At 39.9% G+C, this 19,140-nt stretch overlaps 1 protein-coding gene across 1 annotated transcript; it reads right to left on the bottom strand.

Annotated features, from left to right (window-relative positions):
* Positions 1 to 1,391: 1,391 nt before the first annotated feature.
* On the bottom strand, positions 1,392 to 5,151 carry LOC117496533 (G-protein coupled receptor 35-like). Its single transcript, XM_034148229.1, has 3 exons — positions 4,798 to 5,151; positions 3,600 to 3,985; positions 1,392 to 1,542 (listed from the first exon to the last, which is right to left on the bottom strand). The coding sequence occupies exons 1-3, from the start codon at positions 5,149 to 5,151 to the stop codon at positions 1,392 to 1,394; spliced, it is 891 nt and encodes a 296-aa protein (XP_034004120.1).
* Between the last annotated feature and the right edge of the window lie 13,989 nt (positions 5,152 to 19,140).

Below are 19,140 nucleotides of genomic sequence, written 5' to 3'. Positions count from 1 at the left end.
CAGAGCAGAGGGCTGAAAGAGCCGCGGGTTGCCGACCCCTGAGCTAGTTATTAAAGATTCTTGGTTTATTAAACATTATTAAATGTTTGTGTAAATAAAGAAACACAAAGAGTCCTGTTGTCTTACTGCTCGTCTCTAACGATCACCACTGACTTTGAAACACGAGACAATGAAACCATCCTTGTAGCCACAGACTGAACAACTCTCATACACGATGTAAAACATTTAAAACACAACAAAATAGAAAACAGCAATTTAGAAAACACAGACTGATACGTGGTCTGCAAAGCACGGGAGAACAAGTAGGTCTTTAAAGGAGATTTAAATGTAAACAAAAACATCTCTGTGTGTTTCATATTATTTTATTTAAAGGGGACCTATCATGCAAAATGCACTTTAGTACGTCTTTTCTACATGAATATGTGTCCCCGGTGTTCCAGGGAACTCACCAAGTGTCAGAAAACACAACCCTCTCTATTTTCCTCCATACCCAAATCTCTAAAAAAGGGGCTGCAACGGATCTGATAAAAACTGATCCAGATTTGAACACTGTCCTGACGTCAGGACGGTGGCGCTACGGCTATTGGGCCAACTCTCCACCTATCAGGGGAATGTGGGGTTGGGCCACGGCCGGCCATTGCCGCTCGAAAGCGCTGGAGACGCTGTAGTACATATGCCAGGCCTGTAAGTGGCGCTGTAGTCTGCCACAAAAGCAGCAAAGAAGACTTCCCGCCCATAGTTACCATGGTTACCCTTCTGTTTATTCTCCGCTGTGGCTTTTTTTCCTCCCTCCCCGAGGCAAGCGTTTGCTCCCGCTGCTTTAATTCAATGCAATCCCTCCCCGTCGAGGCAAGCACTGTAATTCTCTCCGGTTAGTCCACCAGCAGATGACAAACACCCACCTCTCCGCCTCTTCCAAGGAACGAGGGGACCGTGCGGCAGAGTTTCAGTTTCAGTTTGTTTCACCGGTCAAGATGTCCGTTAAAGTTTAAATCTTCCGGACAAAATTAGAAAAGTGCCGGTCAAAGGTCTTCTTTGTTATTTATTGAGCTTTAAAACAAATGAATAACGACTCTATATAATAAAACACGGAGGACGGAGATCTCTTTTTCTCCCCCTCTTCTGACAGCCCAGCAGCTGATCAGAGCACGTCTCCCCTCTCCTGCAGGGGGGCGTGGTCAGCAGAATCAGACCCGTAGACAGCAAACAGCACATAGAGCGAAATGAGGCATGGCTAAAATGCATGATCTGTTTGGTATTTTGAAAACAGAAACGTATAAATATACCTTATATAGGTATGGCCCTACAATATATCATTTAAATATAGCATGATAGGTGTCCTTTAAGAGAAAAGGACCGTCTGCAAACAGAAACCTCTCTTCTCGTCTCGATCACACCTTCCCATCCTCCTCCTTCTTCCTCCGGTGGAAGCAGCGTCCGCAGCAGCGTGCGTCCCCCCGGTCCATCTTGGTGATGTAGAGGAGCGGTTCGATGCTGCAGCTCAGGTCCATGATGGAGAACACGCTGATGCTGATCTGGCACCTAGTGAGATGATCAGAGAGCTTTCATTACTACAGTTTTATATCTCAAGAAGGCAAGTTTATTTATCAGCTTTCAACACAAGGCCATTCAAGGTGCTTTACAAACATGAAAGACATTCAGAGCATTAAGAGACATATTATGAAATGGCATTTAAAAACACTCATTTAAAAGCAAAGATAATAACACATGAATAACAAAGGTGAATAAAAGTTAAAGTGCAGTGTGAGATACACACATCTGAAATGTTTAGCTCTGACTCAATCATTGCTCACTTTTTAGCAGAAATAGGTTTCTATCACCTCACTTTCTTTCTACTTTCTTTTTGAACTTCTCCTTTAAGTGTTTCCTGCTAAACGAACCCACTTTTCTGTAACGGTACGTCCACACGGCGGCGTGCGTTGAAGCTTGCCGGTGGGCGTGTCTGCCGTGCGACCAACAACCAATCACATGAATCTCCCGCCCCGGACACACAAGCACGCGGTTTGATTGGCTAGAGCTTGTACTGGCATATGATTTGATTGGCTGACGCTTCCGTCGACGCTTGAAAAGTTGAACTTTTCTCAACTTTCAGCGCGAGCAACGGAGGCAAAGCCACGCGACGGACCCACAATGCAGTTCGGCAAAGCGTGACGTCACCCCATTCAAAGTGAATGGGAAGCGTCTCCGTTGAAGCACGCGACGCTGCCGTGTGGACGGGCCGTAAGTAGCAGCATCATCTGCATCATATTTCTCATACAGGAATATACTGAAGCTTCATATGTTCATGTGGTTTTTAAAAGAAAGAGTTAAGTGTAAATGGAGTAAAATAAAGAAGCTATCTGTTGTTTATAAATGTGTAATTCTGAATATCTCCACTAAAAAAAGCAGTCACCAAAGAAACAGTTTGTAAAGATGTTTTAAAACTGGTTTGCAAATTGTAGTAATAGTACCCACAATGTGTATATATGTGTTTATATTATATATAGTAGTATTGTCTTTAGTCTGTAGTATTGCAACTTTTACTCTTGTAATATCTGAGGTCGGTTTGTTTATTTAAAGGTGGGGTAGGTAAGTTTGAGAAACCGGCTCGAGATACACTTTTTGTTATATTCCATGGAATGCTCTTAACATCCCGATAGCAATGAATATCTGAAGTGCTTTGACAATAAATCCATAAATAAATGTCATCTGTGGAAGCTGTAGTACTGTAAAAAGCACGACCAATCATTTTAGCTGGCCCGGCTAAAATAACTGGATGGCCTACCTGCCTGTCAGCCTTCCATCTGTGCACACACTTATCTCGTGCCCTCATTGGTTAAAATTACCAACCCCACCTTTAAGAAACTAATCATTTTATTGCATTACAGATAGGACACTTATTATTATTGATTGAGGTGATCATTACATGACATCACATTACATTACATGTCACTTGTTAGACACTTTTATCCAAAGCGACTTACATACTCAACACTGTGGGCAATCCCCACAGGAGCACTTTGGGGTGAAGTGTCTCAGGGACACAACGACATGCTGACTGCAGTGGGGTTTGAACCTGTGACCCCTGATCCCAACACCAACGCACTAGACCACTGCGCCACACACGTCCCATCATCATCATCATCATCATCATCATCATAAAGCATAATTCCTCCTGAACATATCCCACCATATGTGCTTCTGTTCCTACATATTGAGTCATTTCTCTTTTCTCCTGACAGTGAGCCAGACTGCCTTTCAAAGGACTAACGTGAGCACTATCCCCGATTCAATCCTTCATCGTCTCTTTACAGAGCAATACTACAATTACTGCAACTTTGACTTTATATCTGAGGTCAGTTTGTTCAGTTACCGCTTGTTACGTTTCTGATTTATTAGAGTTATTTGCTGTTGACGTATTTTATACACCCAGTTATTAAAGATTCTTGGTTTATGATGAATCTTTGGGTAACTAAAGAAACATATTAAATAAACCAACAGTCCGGTTGTCTTACTGCTCGTCCCTAACAATCACTGAACCACTGAATATCTCCATGTTGATTGGTGGATTAAAGTAAAGAAAAACATCTCTCCGGCACCTGAACGCCACGAAGCTGTAGTAGGACACGAAGGGCATGAGAGCGACGGGCGGCAGGTAGTTGGAGACGATGATTGCGAGGATGATGAGCACCATCTTGAAGGCCTTCCTCTTCACCGGGTGCATCTCCTCCTTCCCGGCCACGCAGCGCCGCAGAGCCCAGATCACGGAGAGGTTGCAGAACACCATGAGGGCGAAGGAGAAGAGGATGAGTCCGCTGAAGAGCTCGTTCACGCTCATGACCCCCAGGATGCTCTTGGTGAGGGCGTAGGCGAGGATCAGACCCCAAACCACCGCCGAAATCCCAAAACGGATCTTATTGTCCCGGTTTCCAGTGAAGAGGATGGGATGGACCACGGCCATGTAGCGGTCCATGCAGATACACACCTGCAACAGAATAGAGACAGTAGAGGAGTGGTTCAGTCTGTAGGGACTTGTTCAGGTGTTTGTGTTCAAATGTAAGAAGTCAAAGTAAAAAGTCGTCAGAAAAATAAGTAGTGGAGTAATGATACCAGAAAAATGTACCTAAGTACAGTAACGAAGTATTTGTACTCCAATACTTCCTACTTCTGTGCATTCCCAACGTTTGTTAAAGGAAATTATATAAACTAGCTCTTCAAATGACCTCAAAAGTGTTTTTTGCATTTAGAAAATAAATATCCAGGCTCAAATGTTGTAATGCTCTACATTGTCTGCCCTCAAATGAACAACAGATAGGAAGGACATCTGAATGAATTAAGCATGAAGTGGTTTGTTTGACTGCTTTATGTGTTAAAGGCATTCATGAGATTTGAGAAAATGTGAAAGCATTAAATCACAAAACGATCAAAAATCAATGAAGCAAAAAAGCTAATGACGTTAGCACCTGATGCTACAACTTGCATCAAACACTGTGTATCATTTAATATGATATATACATTAATGAAGTTATCTGGAAGTACCAGATGAAGATGGTAGTTATGGGTACTTTTCAAAGCCCATACTTCTTTACTTTTACTTCAGTAAAGAAGTTTAGTCAGTACTTCTACTTTTACCAGAGTATTTTTAAACACATATCTGTACTTCTACTTGAGTAAAGGATGTGTGTAATTTTGACAATTAAATTCTTCTGACCTGAGCTCCTCCAACGATGCAACATATATAATAAAATACAGAAGCATCTCTGGCTCTGGTTTATAGTAATATCTCCAGACACTCACCAGAAACAGCGGCGCCACGTCTTTGATCCCGTATGCAAACCTCTGGAAGTACCAGATGCGCTGGTCGTCCAGCAGCAGCCGGTTCACCATCTCGATGGGCGTCATGAGGCAGAAGAAGGCGTCCATGACGGCCAGGTTGAAGATGAAGATGTCCGAGGTGCAGGCGTCGTTCTTCCTGGAGGCGATCTGCCAGAGAACCAGCACGTTGCAGGGCGTTCCCACCAACAGGTTGAACACCTTCACCCCGAAGTAGAAGATGAATCCGTACGGAGCCACGGAGCAAACGGAGAACTGGAACCATGGAGGAGGTCCATGAGAGGAAGAGTTCAGGAAGAGGGTGGAGGTGGAGTTCATCATCATCATCATCGGGAAGGAGTGCTGATGGTGCACGGAGACGATGGGATACTTATTCAATTAAAGATATGCAAAGGAAACATGTTTAAGCTTCTGTATTTTATTATACATGTTGCATCGTTGGAGGAGCTCAGGCCAGAAGAATGTCATTGCCATTTCTACACTGTAGCTTTGTGCATATGACAATAAAACCTTTGATTGATCGATCCGTCTGCAGCACTTTAATGAAAACGTATTGAAATAACACTAATAACGGCTTTTCTTACACATTCTGTTGCAGCTCAAGACATGCAAAGTTATATAAAAATAACTTAAGATAGTTAGTTAAGGATTAGCTATCTCACAAGAATCAGAATCAGGTTTATCACCAAGTGGGTTGACACGCACGAGGAATTTGACTTGATGTCATGGTGCATACATAAAAGCAAAAAAAACACAGATAGAGAACTATTTTACGAAAACTATAATAACATTAAAAAATCTGGTAAAATCTGGTAAAATCTAGCAGTATTTCCATTGAAATAGAATTGTAATTAAATATGTGCAATAATAAGAAACAAGATATTGTGTACATTGTGTGCATTAATGCATCTACGATGTGGCTGAGGTACAGTACAAGCTAGCTATGAGAAAGAAACGGGAGGATGAGGTACGAGTTGACATTATAAATCTTACGTTTTGACCCCTAAAGACTATTACATTACATTACACTACACTACATTACACTACATTACACATTACATTACACTACACTACATTACATTACATTACATTACATCACATGTCACTTGTTAGACGCTTTTATCCAAAGCGACTTACATACTCAATACTGTGGACAATCCCCACAGGAGCACTTTGGGGTGAAGTGTCTCAGGGACACAACGACATGCTGACTGCAGTGGGGTTTGAACCTGCACTAGCCCACTGCGCCACACGCCTCCCATACTACATTTTAACGTCTAAACTTACGTCATTGCTTTCGATCCAGAAGTCATTTTAATGCAAAAAATTGAAGGAACAGCAAGTCAAGAAATCTGAAGTTAACACTCACACGATATTGTGGAATAAGCAATGTTGTAAAACTGATTTCCTCTAAAAAAGAATCGTGCAAAAGCTTTTAAATCTCATGTTTATCAGAGTTCTGCTCTTTAGTTTCTTGGTAAGGAGATATTTAGCATGAAAATGTGCATTAAAAAAAACTTTTCAACTAAAGACATCTTGGTAAACTAAGACCGAAACCACCAGATACTTGACTAACACCAAAATGACCAGATACTTGACTAAGACCAAAACCACCAGATACTTGACTAAGAGGACTGAATGAATGCTCCATAAATAACCCATCTTACCTTGAAAGGCTTCACAGCGTCCTGCAGTCCTTTTGTTCTGCTAAAAGTTTCTGTAAGTAGCCCAACATCAACGAGAACAGGGGTTTATAAACTCGTCCAAAGGAAATGAAACTTGCGTTGGATTGGTCCAGTCTGAAGGACGATGGTTATATCTTCTCAACGATAGGGCAGTAACGCAAAATAAGGTTGCTTCAGGGATTGTGTGGTTTGAAAACGAACAAATGGGCGTTATTACAGCTGCAGGCGTTAACATAAATGACCCCCTTGTAACAATGTCTAGTCTTTGAGTAAGTGTTTGCCTTCAGGGTGCAGAACACCTGTTGCTGTCTGGAGCGACTTTAAGTGTTTGAGTTAATATGCATTAAGGATATAAAGACATCTGAAGTTTCCCGAAGACATTGGCCAGAATATGCTTTTACATTTAATGTCATTTAAAGTGCATGTTAAGAAGGGAAATCTGATCCCAGTTGTGTTTGATTTGTCTGCAGCAGAACTACAGCTGCACATTCGTGTCACTGATGCAACGGTGCAGTAAACAGGTGATGCAAGCTGAGCATAAATGAGAAATATTAAGCAAGGAGTTACTGATGTGCGTTCAGTGTGGTGATACAAAACTCTCTGTTGGGAATACAAGCTTGCAAAGTCACGACGAACACCCACAAACAGAAATACTGTGTTTCATAACGATTTCATTACACAACCAGGTCAGGAGGAGGATCTCAGCCTGTAGAAGCTGTGGGATTTCTGCTACCCGTGAGGTATCTGTTCACTCAGTCAGACAGAAGTAGAGTGGTGCAGGAATGAGTCCTAAAACCCTGACATGACTCATCATCTCCTCACTTCCTGTCCCCTAGTCTGGAGGTCAAAGGTTTTCTGAATGTGTTTTTGGTTGTTATCCTGAAATAAGGTCTGTGGTTAACACAAGCTGAAGAGATTTTAACATTTTGTTCTACCACATAAAATACGTCAGTAAATACCCCACCGGTGAATTTACAAACTGTGGTTGCTAACAAGTGTCTAAATGAGACGACTAAATGTCATCAAGCCCAACATTAGCCTCCTTTAGCGGTGGTGACGTGAAGTCATGTGACCGTGCTGTAGCTCCTTTATAGCCCAACGTTAGCCACCTTTAGCTTAGCGGTGGTGACGTGAAGTCATGTGACCGTGCTGTAGCTCCTTTATAGTTCTCTATAGTGAAGTCAAACCGATGTTAAGTTTTCCAATAACAGACCACATTGTTTGTTTAACTGAAGGTTCAACATCTGTCAGTTTTGATTGTGGGTAATCAAATGAAGGACGTCTCCATGAAGAGTCTGGTTTCTGTCAGACAGCGCTGACCTGCATCTGATGAACATCACTGACAGGTAAAGTCTTTTTCAATGTTTCTCTAAAGGAGCTTTATTTTCACTTTGATACCAAACGCTAGAAAAGTAAGATCCTGTTGCTAGGCTTAGCGACTACTTCACTTAGATGTTAGTGCCTTAAACGTTTAACGTAACTTCAAATTCTTGATGTATTTCTACAAAAACATAATCCATGCTATTCTACTTCATACTTCGACTCCACTACAGTTCAGAGGTACATGGTGTACTTTTCCTCCACTACATGTATTTAATACCTTTAGTTACTTCACAGATGTGGATGAATGATGTGAAATATAATCAAGTGTTAAATCAGACTTTAGTTCCACCTGGAGTAAATCCACAAGCTACCCTGCAGTATACAAAGTCATTCAAACTAGCTGCACCTTTACCAGCTTTGAGAACACTTTCATGATCAATCATTATAAAACATATCATATATATTATTCTGAAATGGACCAATCTGCACAATGACTACTTTTACTGTCGCTACTTTCACTATATTTTGATGAGAATACTTTTCTACTTTTACTTAAGGAACATTTTGAATGCAGGACTTTTACTGTAACAGAGTATTCCTACACTCTGGTACTTCTACTTTTACTCAAGTACAAGATCTGAGTACTTCTACTTTTACTCAAGTACAAGATCTGAGTACTTCTACTTTTACTCAAGTACAAGATCTGAGTACTTCTACTTTTACTCAAGTACAAGATCTCAGTACTTCTACTTTTACTCAAGTACAAGATCTGAGTACTTCTACTTTTACTCAAGTACAAGATCTGAGTACTTCTGCCACCTCTGTGTACATCTTGATAAAACTTTAAAACCTGTGAGAAAAAAAACATTTCTTGTTAGATTTTGTGTAAATGAGCCTCAATGACTCGGACTTAAGGTACAAATGTACTGAAAAAAGTAGTGTGTTGTGAGTTAATAGTATGTATACATTTGATATAATATGTATTATAACAATACAATACAAATATATATATATATAGATATATATATATAGAGAGGGCAGGGCGACAGATAGCTGGGCTCTATATGTATAAAAAGGTACATCCTGAAGCGGTCGGGTAAAATCTCTCCCTGAAGTTTATTTTCATGATGAGATTGTGTAACCAAAGCTGGACGCCTCGGAAACAAATATGCAATTTCAATAAAAAGATGTGGTCTTCCCCACGTGCTGAACAGCAGGAAGATTCCTATGACTATAAAAACAAAACATACATAACTATAAAGATGTGAAGCCCGCCACTTAGGTGGATTTGCATGATGTTTACAAGCTAGACAGACACCTGTAATAATAAACGTGATACCTGCAAAGTGAGGAATAATGTTTGTGATGCAAAGAGAGATCTGTAATCCTGACCAAAGCCAAAGTATTTTCAGACGTTAAGTGATTAAATATCATTTTTCGTGACAGAAATGTTTGCATTTGACTGGAAAAAAGCGTTTTTCATATCAAATGTCAGTAAAAAAAGCAATCCAGTTTTCAGCTCTGGGTAAAATGCATGGCGGGATAATTATCTTCGCTGACTTGAATGGACCTGAGCCAGCGTTGAGATAATATTGTTAGTTAATAATCAGGCTTTGGTAACATGGACGTAACAAAGAGGACGCGTTGAAGTCCGATTTGATTGCTTTAAATGTTTCCAGGAATTGCGCGAAAACAAAGAAAAGATAGCCATGAAATGTCAAAATGTTCAAAGACTTTCTGAGTCAAAATGTTTCGCAGTCAGGAACACATTTTTCCGATTATTCCAACACCACTTAAATGCAGCACAAATGCCCTATTTGGCAACACTAATTGAAACTCAGCATGTGTTTCCCTTCAGATTCACTTCAAAATGTTATGTGTGTTGTCATGGCCCATCCTACAACCTTCCACTACATTTCCCAAAAAATAAGGCCATTCGATTTTCTGTAACCCTGATGACAGACTTACAAACTGAGTCAAAAACCTCTCCTCATAGGTGAAGATAATTATAAATATTAAGTTGTAAACAAAGCGCCTTTTTCAGAGCAGGAGTTATCAGAAAAGTGCCGGTGACGTAACGGTGACGTCACATAGTTTTTCTTTATTCACTTTATGTAATGTTTTGTTGCTTTGTATGTCTGTCCCTGGACTTAGTTGTATGTAGAATGTATGATGTTCATGTATGATATTGAATAGATGAATTAAACATAAAAATTATTTTAAAAAAGCTTGTTTTTGACTGTGTCTTTAAGACAGAAACGATCACATCAAAAACCCAGAAAAGCCCGTTTATTGGAGCAGAATAACCTGTAGTCCTGCCGGTGATTAATGTACTTTAATCGTCCTCCTGCCTCATTGTCAAACTAAAGAGTGACAAGTGTGAGAGCAGGCAACTTCATAAAGGGAAAAAGGCGCTATGGACATGAACATGAAGAGAGACACTTGAGTCCAAATAGAAGTGCAGCCTTGTCTTTTATTATGAGTTACTATTTTTAAGAATATTCAGCTTGACTAAGTACCATAAACCCAAGGCCGGTTCATTTAACCATCCTAAAGCAGAAGGATTGAATAAACCAAATAATTGGCACATTGTAAAAGCATCTTCTCTTTCCACAGATATCAAAGAACCTAGACTGGACCCTGAGATGGACAGATTTAACGAAACCTCTCCCATCGATTGTAAAAGTCTCTTCTCTTTCCACAGATATCAAAGAACCTTGATCAGGGACTCTGAACCTTCAGAACAGGAAACAAGGCGATATGTGGACATGAGCCCTACACTGGCACATTGTAAAATCATCTTCTCTTTCCCCAGATATCAAAGAACCGGAACTCACCCTGAGATGGACGGACGAAATGAAACCGCTTCCATCCCTGATCTGGTTTGGTACTTCCTGCCCACCATAGTCCTGGTTCCTCCTCTCGGGATCCCGGCCAACGCTTTGGTTCTTCGCCTCCTGCTGGGCAAACCCAACATCTGCTCCACCTCTGAGATCTTCGTCCTCAACCTGGCCGTGTTCGACATGATGTTCTGCTTCATGGTCGTCATCGAGTACATCTACTTCATGTTCAATAAGACAATGGCGAACTCTCACTTCCTGTCCTGGGGCTTGAGTCAGGCGGGGGGTCCGATGCTGCTCTGCGCTCTTTCTTTGGACGCATTCATGGCCGTCTGTCACCCGTTGATCTTCCTCCGTCTCAAAGAACCTAAGCTCCGCCTGTCCTTGTGCCTGCTGGTTAGCGTCTTAGCGTTCACGGTCTGCGGTCTGGCGAAACCAATGCCGTTTTACAAGATGGTGATGATGCTGGGGATCCTGATGGTGGCCATGCTGACCATCTCCACCTGCAACGTCCTGATCCTGAAGTCTCTGCGGCGGCCGGGTCCTGGAGGGAAGGATCTGCACCCGGTGAAGAAGAGAGCGTTCAAGATTGTGTTCACAGCGTTAGTGATGGTGAACTTCCACTACCTGCCGTCGCTCGCAGAGTCCCTGATCAAGGTGTTGTTTCCCAGACTACCGCCCTACTACATCATCACGAGCTTCACCTACTTGATTCTGTCCATGAGCAGCTTCATTCAACCGCTGTCGTATCTCGTACGCACCAAACAGCTGCCGAAGATGAGATGCAACGAAAAGGCTGAGACGAAAATTATAGCAACAAGTTAGAGAGGAGAAATCAGAGAGAAGAGCTCGGATTTCTGATAAAAAGTCAGAATTCTAGGAAAAAGTCGGATTTTTGAAAGAAAAGTCTAAATTATTAAAAGTCAGAATTCTAAGAAAAAGTCAAAATCATGAAAAAAGTCAGATTTCAGAACCAAAAAGTAAAAAAAAAAAAAAGAGAATTCTAAGAAAGTCGGATTTCTGAAAAAAAGTAAGAAAATGTCAGATTTCTGATAAAAAGGTCAGAATTCTAGGAATCGTCATCTCTCTAAGAAAAAGTTGGATTTCTGAAAAAAACTAGTTTTAAAAAGTCTGAATTCTAAGAAAAAGTCATATTTTTGAAAAATCAAAATTATAAAACAAAGTCGTATTTCTGAAAAAAAGTTCAAAATTATGAAAACAAATTTTTTCCACCAAACAGCTGCCGAAGATGAGATGCAACCGTGGGCCGGCGGCTGAGACGAAAACTACAACAAGTTAGAGCGGAGAAATCAGAGAGAAGAGCTCGGATTTCTGAAAAAAAGGTCAGGATTTTAGGAAAAAGTCAAAAATATGAAAAAAGTCGGAATTCTAAGAAAAAGTAAGAATTCTAAGAAAAAGACAAAATTATGAAAAAAGTAAGAATTCTAGGAATCTACATCTTTCTAAGAAAGAGTCATTCTGAAAAAATAAAAAATTATGAAAAAAGTCCGAATTCTAGGAAAAAGTCGGATTTCTAAAAAAAAATTCCAATTTATGAAAAAAGTCGGATTTCTAGGAAAAAGTCAACATTTTGAGAAACAAATTCCGAATCCTGAAGAAAAGTCAAAATTCGGAAAAAACACCTGAAATCACAGTTCTGAAAAAGTCAAGAGTTCTGAACCGTATTCCGTACTTGCGGTGAAACTGGTCTCAGGGCACAGGGCTTCCATATTTTAAATTAAAGTTGGTTCTGAAGAGCTAATGGTAGAAAGTCTACAAGACCTTATGTAAAACTAAATGCAACAGAAAAGAAATACATCACAATATTTCATTAAATCATTCAGACAAACATCAGTTTTAATCAAACACTCTTTAATTTTGACATTAATCAGTTCAAATACAGTCGGCAGCAACGGCAAGAAACGTCTGAATTTACTCTTTAAGTTTGGCTTTTATTATTTCAGAAAAGTAAACACATTCACAAAAATAAACCTAGGAAAGAATCATAAATGTAATGTTTTCAGGACAGAGCACAGAGAGGCCGTTCAACGGCTTTTAAATATGACTCAAACGGACATTTAAAGATGATAGGAAAGGAGCTAGGAAAGGAGCTTTGAAACTTCCTTTATAACCTCCTTTAGCTTAGGAAACACTGGACCTTCATTAACGAAAGGAAAGGAGAACATGCTGCCCCACAATGCCTTGCAGCCGCAACATTTACCGTGACACAACATTCGGCCGTTCACGGAAACAACCGAGAAATAATATCATGAAAGTTTCGGTGCTTATTCAGCATTTTACAACTTATGTGGTAAACTCAGTAATACCTTTACCATCAATGTTTACGTGTCTGAAGCTAATATTTAGCATAGTCTTATTTAGCATAGGGTCTTATTTATTAAAGGGTCTTATTGAGCATAGGGTCTTATTGAGCATAGGGTCTTATTGAGCATAGGGTCTTATTGATAGGGTCTTATTTAGCATAGGATCTTATTGATAGGGTCTTATTGAGCATAGGGTCTTATTTAGCATAGGGTCTTATTTAGCATAGGATCTTATTGATAGGGTCTTATTGAGCATAGGATCTTATTGATAGGGTCTTATTGAGCATAGGGTCTTATTGAGCATAGGGTCTTATTGAGCATAGGGTCTTATTGAGCATAGGGTCTTATTTAGCATAGGGTCTTATTGAGCATAGGGTCTTATTGAGCATAGGGTCTTATTGAGCATAGGGTCTTATTGAGCATAGGGTCTTATTGAGCATAGGGTCTTATTGAGCATATGGGTCTTATTTAGCATAGGGTCTTGTAACATGTGTGAGATTCAGATATTCTTTAGACAGAAACATATACTCTGCTCCTTGGCTCCTTGATTCCTTGGCTCCTTGATTCCTTGCTAGCCTTAACAGCACTTAGATTAGAAACTCATGAAACCTGCACAAATTATATCAACATATAGAAATGTATAATAAATAATTCCTGATCTGTGATTCGTCATGATCAAAGTTCCTTCAAGACTGTATTTAAATAATGATTTTGACCAGAATGCACTTCATAATAACAACTAAATATGATCTCTCCTTCGCCTGCTGTGTAAATGCTCTGTACACACATTGAAATAAAACACAAGATGAATAAACAACACTGATGTAAACAGTCTGTCCGTGGAGTGAAGTCAATATTCTGAATTCTGTCTAAAGGTTATAAAAAGAGGTTCTTCAAGTATTCAAGTACCGGTATTAAATAAAAACTTGCTCAAAGAGAAAACCAAATAAAATTGGAAAAAATATGCATATTTTATCTTTTTTAGGGATTTAAAATCAAACAACACTGATTAAAACAGGAAACTCACTTTGCATATTTATATTGTGAGACAGGTGCAAATACCTCCTGCACGCTGTCATATTTGCAACAAAAAAATACCTTTATTTTGGTATGATTTTAAGCATTGTGATTAATTTAGGGTCCCAAAAATAGGTTTCATTAAGATGTCAGGAAGCCTTAAGGTGCCAGCTAGAACCAACGTCTACTCAGAAACACTTCAAGGCGTTTAACACTCGTCTGGTACAAAGAAAAGTCAATGTGGAATAGAGAGGTGCAGGAATGAGTCCTTATCCCCAACGTGAGTCAGCATTTCATTACTTCCTGTCCCCTGGTCTGGAGGTCAATGGTTCTCTGAATGTGTTTTTGGTTGTTATCCTGAAATAAGGTCTGTGGTTAACACGAGCTGAAGAGATTTTAACGTCTTGTTCATCGACATAAAATACATCAGTAAACACCCCACTGGTGAATAAAAAAATGACTAAATGAGACGACTAAACATCATCACGCCCAACATTAGCCGCCGTTAGCTTAGCGGTGGGGACGTGAAGTCATGTGACCATCCTTTATAGCCCAACAATAGCCGCCTTTAGCTTAGCGGTGGGGACGTGAAGTCATGTGACCGTCCTTTATAGCCCAACATTAGCCGCCTTTAGCTTAGCGGTGGTGACGTGAAGTCATGTGACCGTGCTGTAGTTCCTTTATAGCCCAACATTAGCCGCCCTTAGCTTAGCGGTGGTGACGTGAAGTCATGTGACCGTCCTTTATAGCCCAACATTAGCCGCCTTTAGCTTAGGCGGTGGTGACGTGAAGTCATGTGACCGTGCTGTAGTTCCTTTATCGCCCAACATTAGCCACCTTAGCTTAGCGGTGGGTGACGTGAAGTCATGTGACCGTGCTGTAGTTCCTTTATAGCCCAACATTAGCCGCCCTTAGCTTAGCGGTGGTGACGTGAAGTCATGTGACCGTCCTTTATAGGCCCAACATTAACCGCCCTTTAGCTTAGCGGGTGGTGACATGAAGTCATGTGACCGTGCTGTAGTTCCTTTATAGCCCAACATTAGCCACCTTCAGCTTAGCGGTGGTGACGTGAAGTCATGTGACCGTGCTGTAGTTCCTTTATAGCCCAACATTAGCCGCCCTTAGCTTAGCGGTGGTGACGTGAAGTCATGTGACCGTCCTTTATAGCCCAACATTAGCCGCCTTTAGCTTAGCGGTGGTGACGTGAAGTCATGTGACCGTGCTGTTGTTTCTTTATAGCTCAACGTTAGCCGCCTTTAGCTTAGCGGTGGTGACGTGAAGTCATGTGACCGTTCTGTAGTTCCTTTATAGCCCAACATTAGCCACCTTTAGCTTAGCGGTGGTGACGTGAAGTCATGTGACCGTGCTGTAGTTCCTTTATAGCCCAACATTAGCCACCTTTAGCTTAGCGGTGGTGACGTGAAGTCATGTGACCGCGCTGTAGTAGTTCCTTATAGCCCAACATTAGCCACCTTTAGCTTAGCGGTGGTGACGTGAAGTCATGTGACCGTGCTGTAGTTCCTTATAGCCCAACATTAGCCACCTTTAGCTTAGCGGTGGTGACGTGAAGTCATGTGACCGCGCTGTAGTTCCTTTATAGTTCTCTATAGTGAAGTCAAACCGATGTTACGTTTTCCAATAAGATAAGATAAGATAAGATGGACCTTTATTAATCCCCGTGGGGAAATTCAGTTGTACAAAGCAGCAACAGGGTAAGCGTGAAAAAACAGGACAGCACAGATTCACACAGATTAATAAAATCAAAAATAAAATCAAGAAAAAAATTAAAATAATAATGATAATAATAATAAAAGACTATGAAATAGGAGAAGAGTAAAATAAGAGTAAAATAACTGTCAGCATATATACATATTTGGTCATCTAAATTATAAAGTACGGAATGAGTTAAAGTGACAAGTGAAAAGTGAAAAATGGACATCTGTACATATATATCGACATATCTATCTACATATTCGGTCTACTACTATAGGGTTGTGGAAACAGTGTATATTTATGTCCAGTGATTTTATTTGATTTATTTTTCATTATTGAGCCCTTGTTGTGCAGCCTGATGGCTACAGGCACAAAGGACTCTCCGAGGCGCTTGGTGCGTTGTTGAGGAGGGATGAGTCTGTGGCTGAACGTACTCCTCATCTTCACAATAACAGACCACATTGTTTGTTTAACTGAAGGTTCAACATCTGTCAGTTTTGATTGTGGGTAATCAAATGAAGGACGTCTCCATGAAGAGTCTGGTTTCTGTCAGACAGCGCTGACCTGCATCTGATGAACATCACTGACAGGTAAAGTCTTTTTCAATGTTTCTCTAAAAGGAGCTTTATTTTCACTTTGATACCAAACGCTAGAAAAGTAAGATCCTGTTGCTAGGCTTAGTGACTACTTCACTTAGATGTTAGTGCCTTAAACGTTTAACGTAACTTCAAATTCTTGATGTATTTCTACAAAAACATAATCCATGCTATTCTACTTCATACTTCGACTCCACTACAGTTCAGAGGTACATGGTGTACTTTTCCTCCACTACATGTATTTAATACCTTTAGTTACTTCACAGATGTGGATGAATGATGTGAAATATAATCAAGTGTTAAATCAGAATTTAGTTCCACCTGGAGTAAATCCACAAGCTACCCTGCAGTATACAAAGTCATTCAAACTAGCTGCACCTTTACCAGCTTTGAGAACACTTTCATGATCAATCATTATAAAACATATCATATATATTATTCTGAAATGGACCAATCTGCACAATGACTACTTTTACTGTCGCTACTTTCACTATATTTTGATGAGAATACTTTTCTACTTTTACTTGAGGAACATTTTGAATGCAGGACTTTTACTGTAACAGAGTATTCCTACACTCTGGTACAAGGTCTGAGTTCTTCTGCTCAAGTACAATGTCTGAGTACTTCTACTTTTACTCAAATACAAGATCTGAGTACTTCTACTTTTACTCAAGTACAAGATCTGAGTACTTCTACTTTTACTCAAGTACAAGATCTGAGTACTTCTACTTTTACTCAAGTACAAGGTATGAGTACTTCTACTTTTACTCAAGTACAAGATCTGAGTACTTCTCCCACCTCTGTGTACATCTTGATAAAACTTTAAAACCTGTGAGAAAAAAAACATTTCTTGTTAGATTTTGTGTAAATGAGCCTCAATGACTCGGACTTAAGGTACAAATGTACTGAAAAAAGTAGTGTGTTGTGAGTTAATAGTATGTATACATTTGATATAATATGTATTATAACAATACAATACAAATATATATATATATATAGAGAGGGCAGGGCGACAGATAGCTGGGCTCTATATGTATAAAAAGGTACATCCTGAAGCGGTCGGGTAAAATCTCTCCCTGAAGTTTATTTTCATGATGAGATTGTGTAACCAAAGCTCGACGCCTCGGAAACAAATATGCAATTTCAATAAAAAGATGTGGTCTTCCCCACGTGCTGAACAGCAGGAAGATTCCTATGACTATAAAAACAAAACATACATAACTATAAAGATGTGAAGCCCGCCACTTAGGTGGATTTGCATGATGTTTACAAGCTAGACAGACACCTGTAATAATAAACGTGATACCTGCAAAGTGAGGAATAATGTTTGTGATGCAAAGAGAGATCTGTAATCCTGACCAAAGCCAAAGTATTTTCAGACGTTAAGTGATTAATATCATTTTTCGTGACAGAAATGTTTGCATTTGACTGGAAAAAAGCGTTTTTCATATCAAATGTCAGTAAAAAAAGCAATCCAGTTTTCAGCTCTGGGTAAAATGCATGGCGGGATAATTATCTTCGCTGACTTGAATGGACCTGAGCCAGCGTTGAGATAATATTGTTAGTTAATAATCAGGCTTTGGTAACATGGACGTAACAAAGAGGACGCGTTGAAGTCCGATTTGATTGCTTTAAATGTTTCCAGGAATTGCGCGAAAACAAAGAAAAGATAGCCATGAAATGTCAAAATGTTCAAAGACTTTCTGAGTCAAAATGTTTCGCAGTCAGGAACACATTTTTTCCGATTATTCCAACACCACTTAAATGCAGCACAAATGCCCTATTTGGCAACACTAATTGAAACTCAGCATGTGTTTCCCTTCAGATTCACTTCAAATGTTATGTGTGTTGTCATGGCCCATCCTACAACCTTCCACTACATTTCCCAAAAAATAAGGCCATTCGATTTTCTGTAACCCTGATGACAGACTTACAAACTGAGTCAAAAACCTCTCCTCATAGGTGAAGATAATTATAAATATTAAGTTGTAAACAAAGCGCCTTTTTCAGAGCAGGAGTTATCAGAAAAGTGCCGGTGACGTAACGGTGACGTCACATAGTTTTTCTTTATTCACTTTATGTAATGTTTTGTTGCTTTGTATGTCTGTCCCTGGACTTAGTTGTATGTAGAATGTATGATGTTCATGTATGATATTGAATAGATGAATTAAACATAAAAATAATTTAAAAAAAGCTTGTTTTTGACTGTGTCTTTAAGACAGAAACGATCACATCAAAAACCCAGAAAAGCCCGTTTATTGGAGCAGAATAACCTGCAGTCCTGCCGGTGATTCATGTACTTTAATCGTCCTCCTGCCTCATTGTCAAACTAAAGAGTGACAAGTGTGAGAGCAGGCAACTTCATAAAGGGAAAAAGGCGCTATGGACATGAACATGAAGAGAGACACTTGAGTCCAAATAGAAGTGCAGCCTTGTCTTTTATTGTGAGTTACTATTTTTAAGAATATTCAGCTTGACTAAGTACCATAAACCCAAGGCCGGTTCATTTAACCATCCTAAAGCAGAAGGATTGAATAAACCAAATAATTGGCACATTGTAAAAGCATCTTCTCTTTCCACAGATCTCAAAGAACCTAGACTGGACCCTGAGATGGACAGATTTAACGAAACCTCTCCCATCGATTGTAAAAGTCTCTTCTCTTTCCACAGATATCAAAGAACCTTGATCAGGGATTCTGAACCTTCAGAACAGGAAACAAGGCGATATGTGGACATGAGCCCTACACTGGCACATTGTAAAATCATCTTCTCTTTCCCCAGATATCAAAGAACCGGAACTCACCCTGAG

This window comes from Trematomus bernacchii, unplaced genomic scaffold, assembly GCF_902827165.1.
Source record: "Trematomus bernacchii unplaced genomic scaffold, fTreBer1.1, whole genome shotgun sequence".
NCBI classification, from domain to species: domain Eukaryota; kingdom Metazoa; phylum Chordata; class Actinopteri; order Perciformes; family Nototheniidae; genus Trematomus; species Trematomus bernacchii.
This window is presented reverse-complemented; position numbering and strand designations above follow the sequence as displayed.

What these genes read in the sequence shown, in the direction of transcription:
- LOC117496533 (XM_034148229.1), bottom strand. Translation starts at nt 5,151, where the DNA reads ATGAACTCCACCTCCACCCTCTTCCTGAACTCTTCCTCTCATGGACCT. An exon ending in ACGTGGCGCCGCTGTTTCTG is followed by an intron (nt 3,986 to 4,797) that starts GTGAGTGTCTGG and finishes ATTCTGTTGCAG; the next exon opens with GTGTGTATCTGCATGGACCG. An exon ending in TACAGCTTCGTGGCGTTCAG is followed by an intron (nt 1,543 to 3,599) that starts GTGCCGGAGAGA and finishes TCATCTCACTAG; the next exon opens with GTGCCAGATCAGCATCAGCG.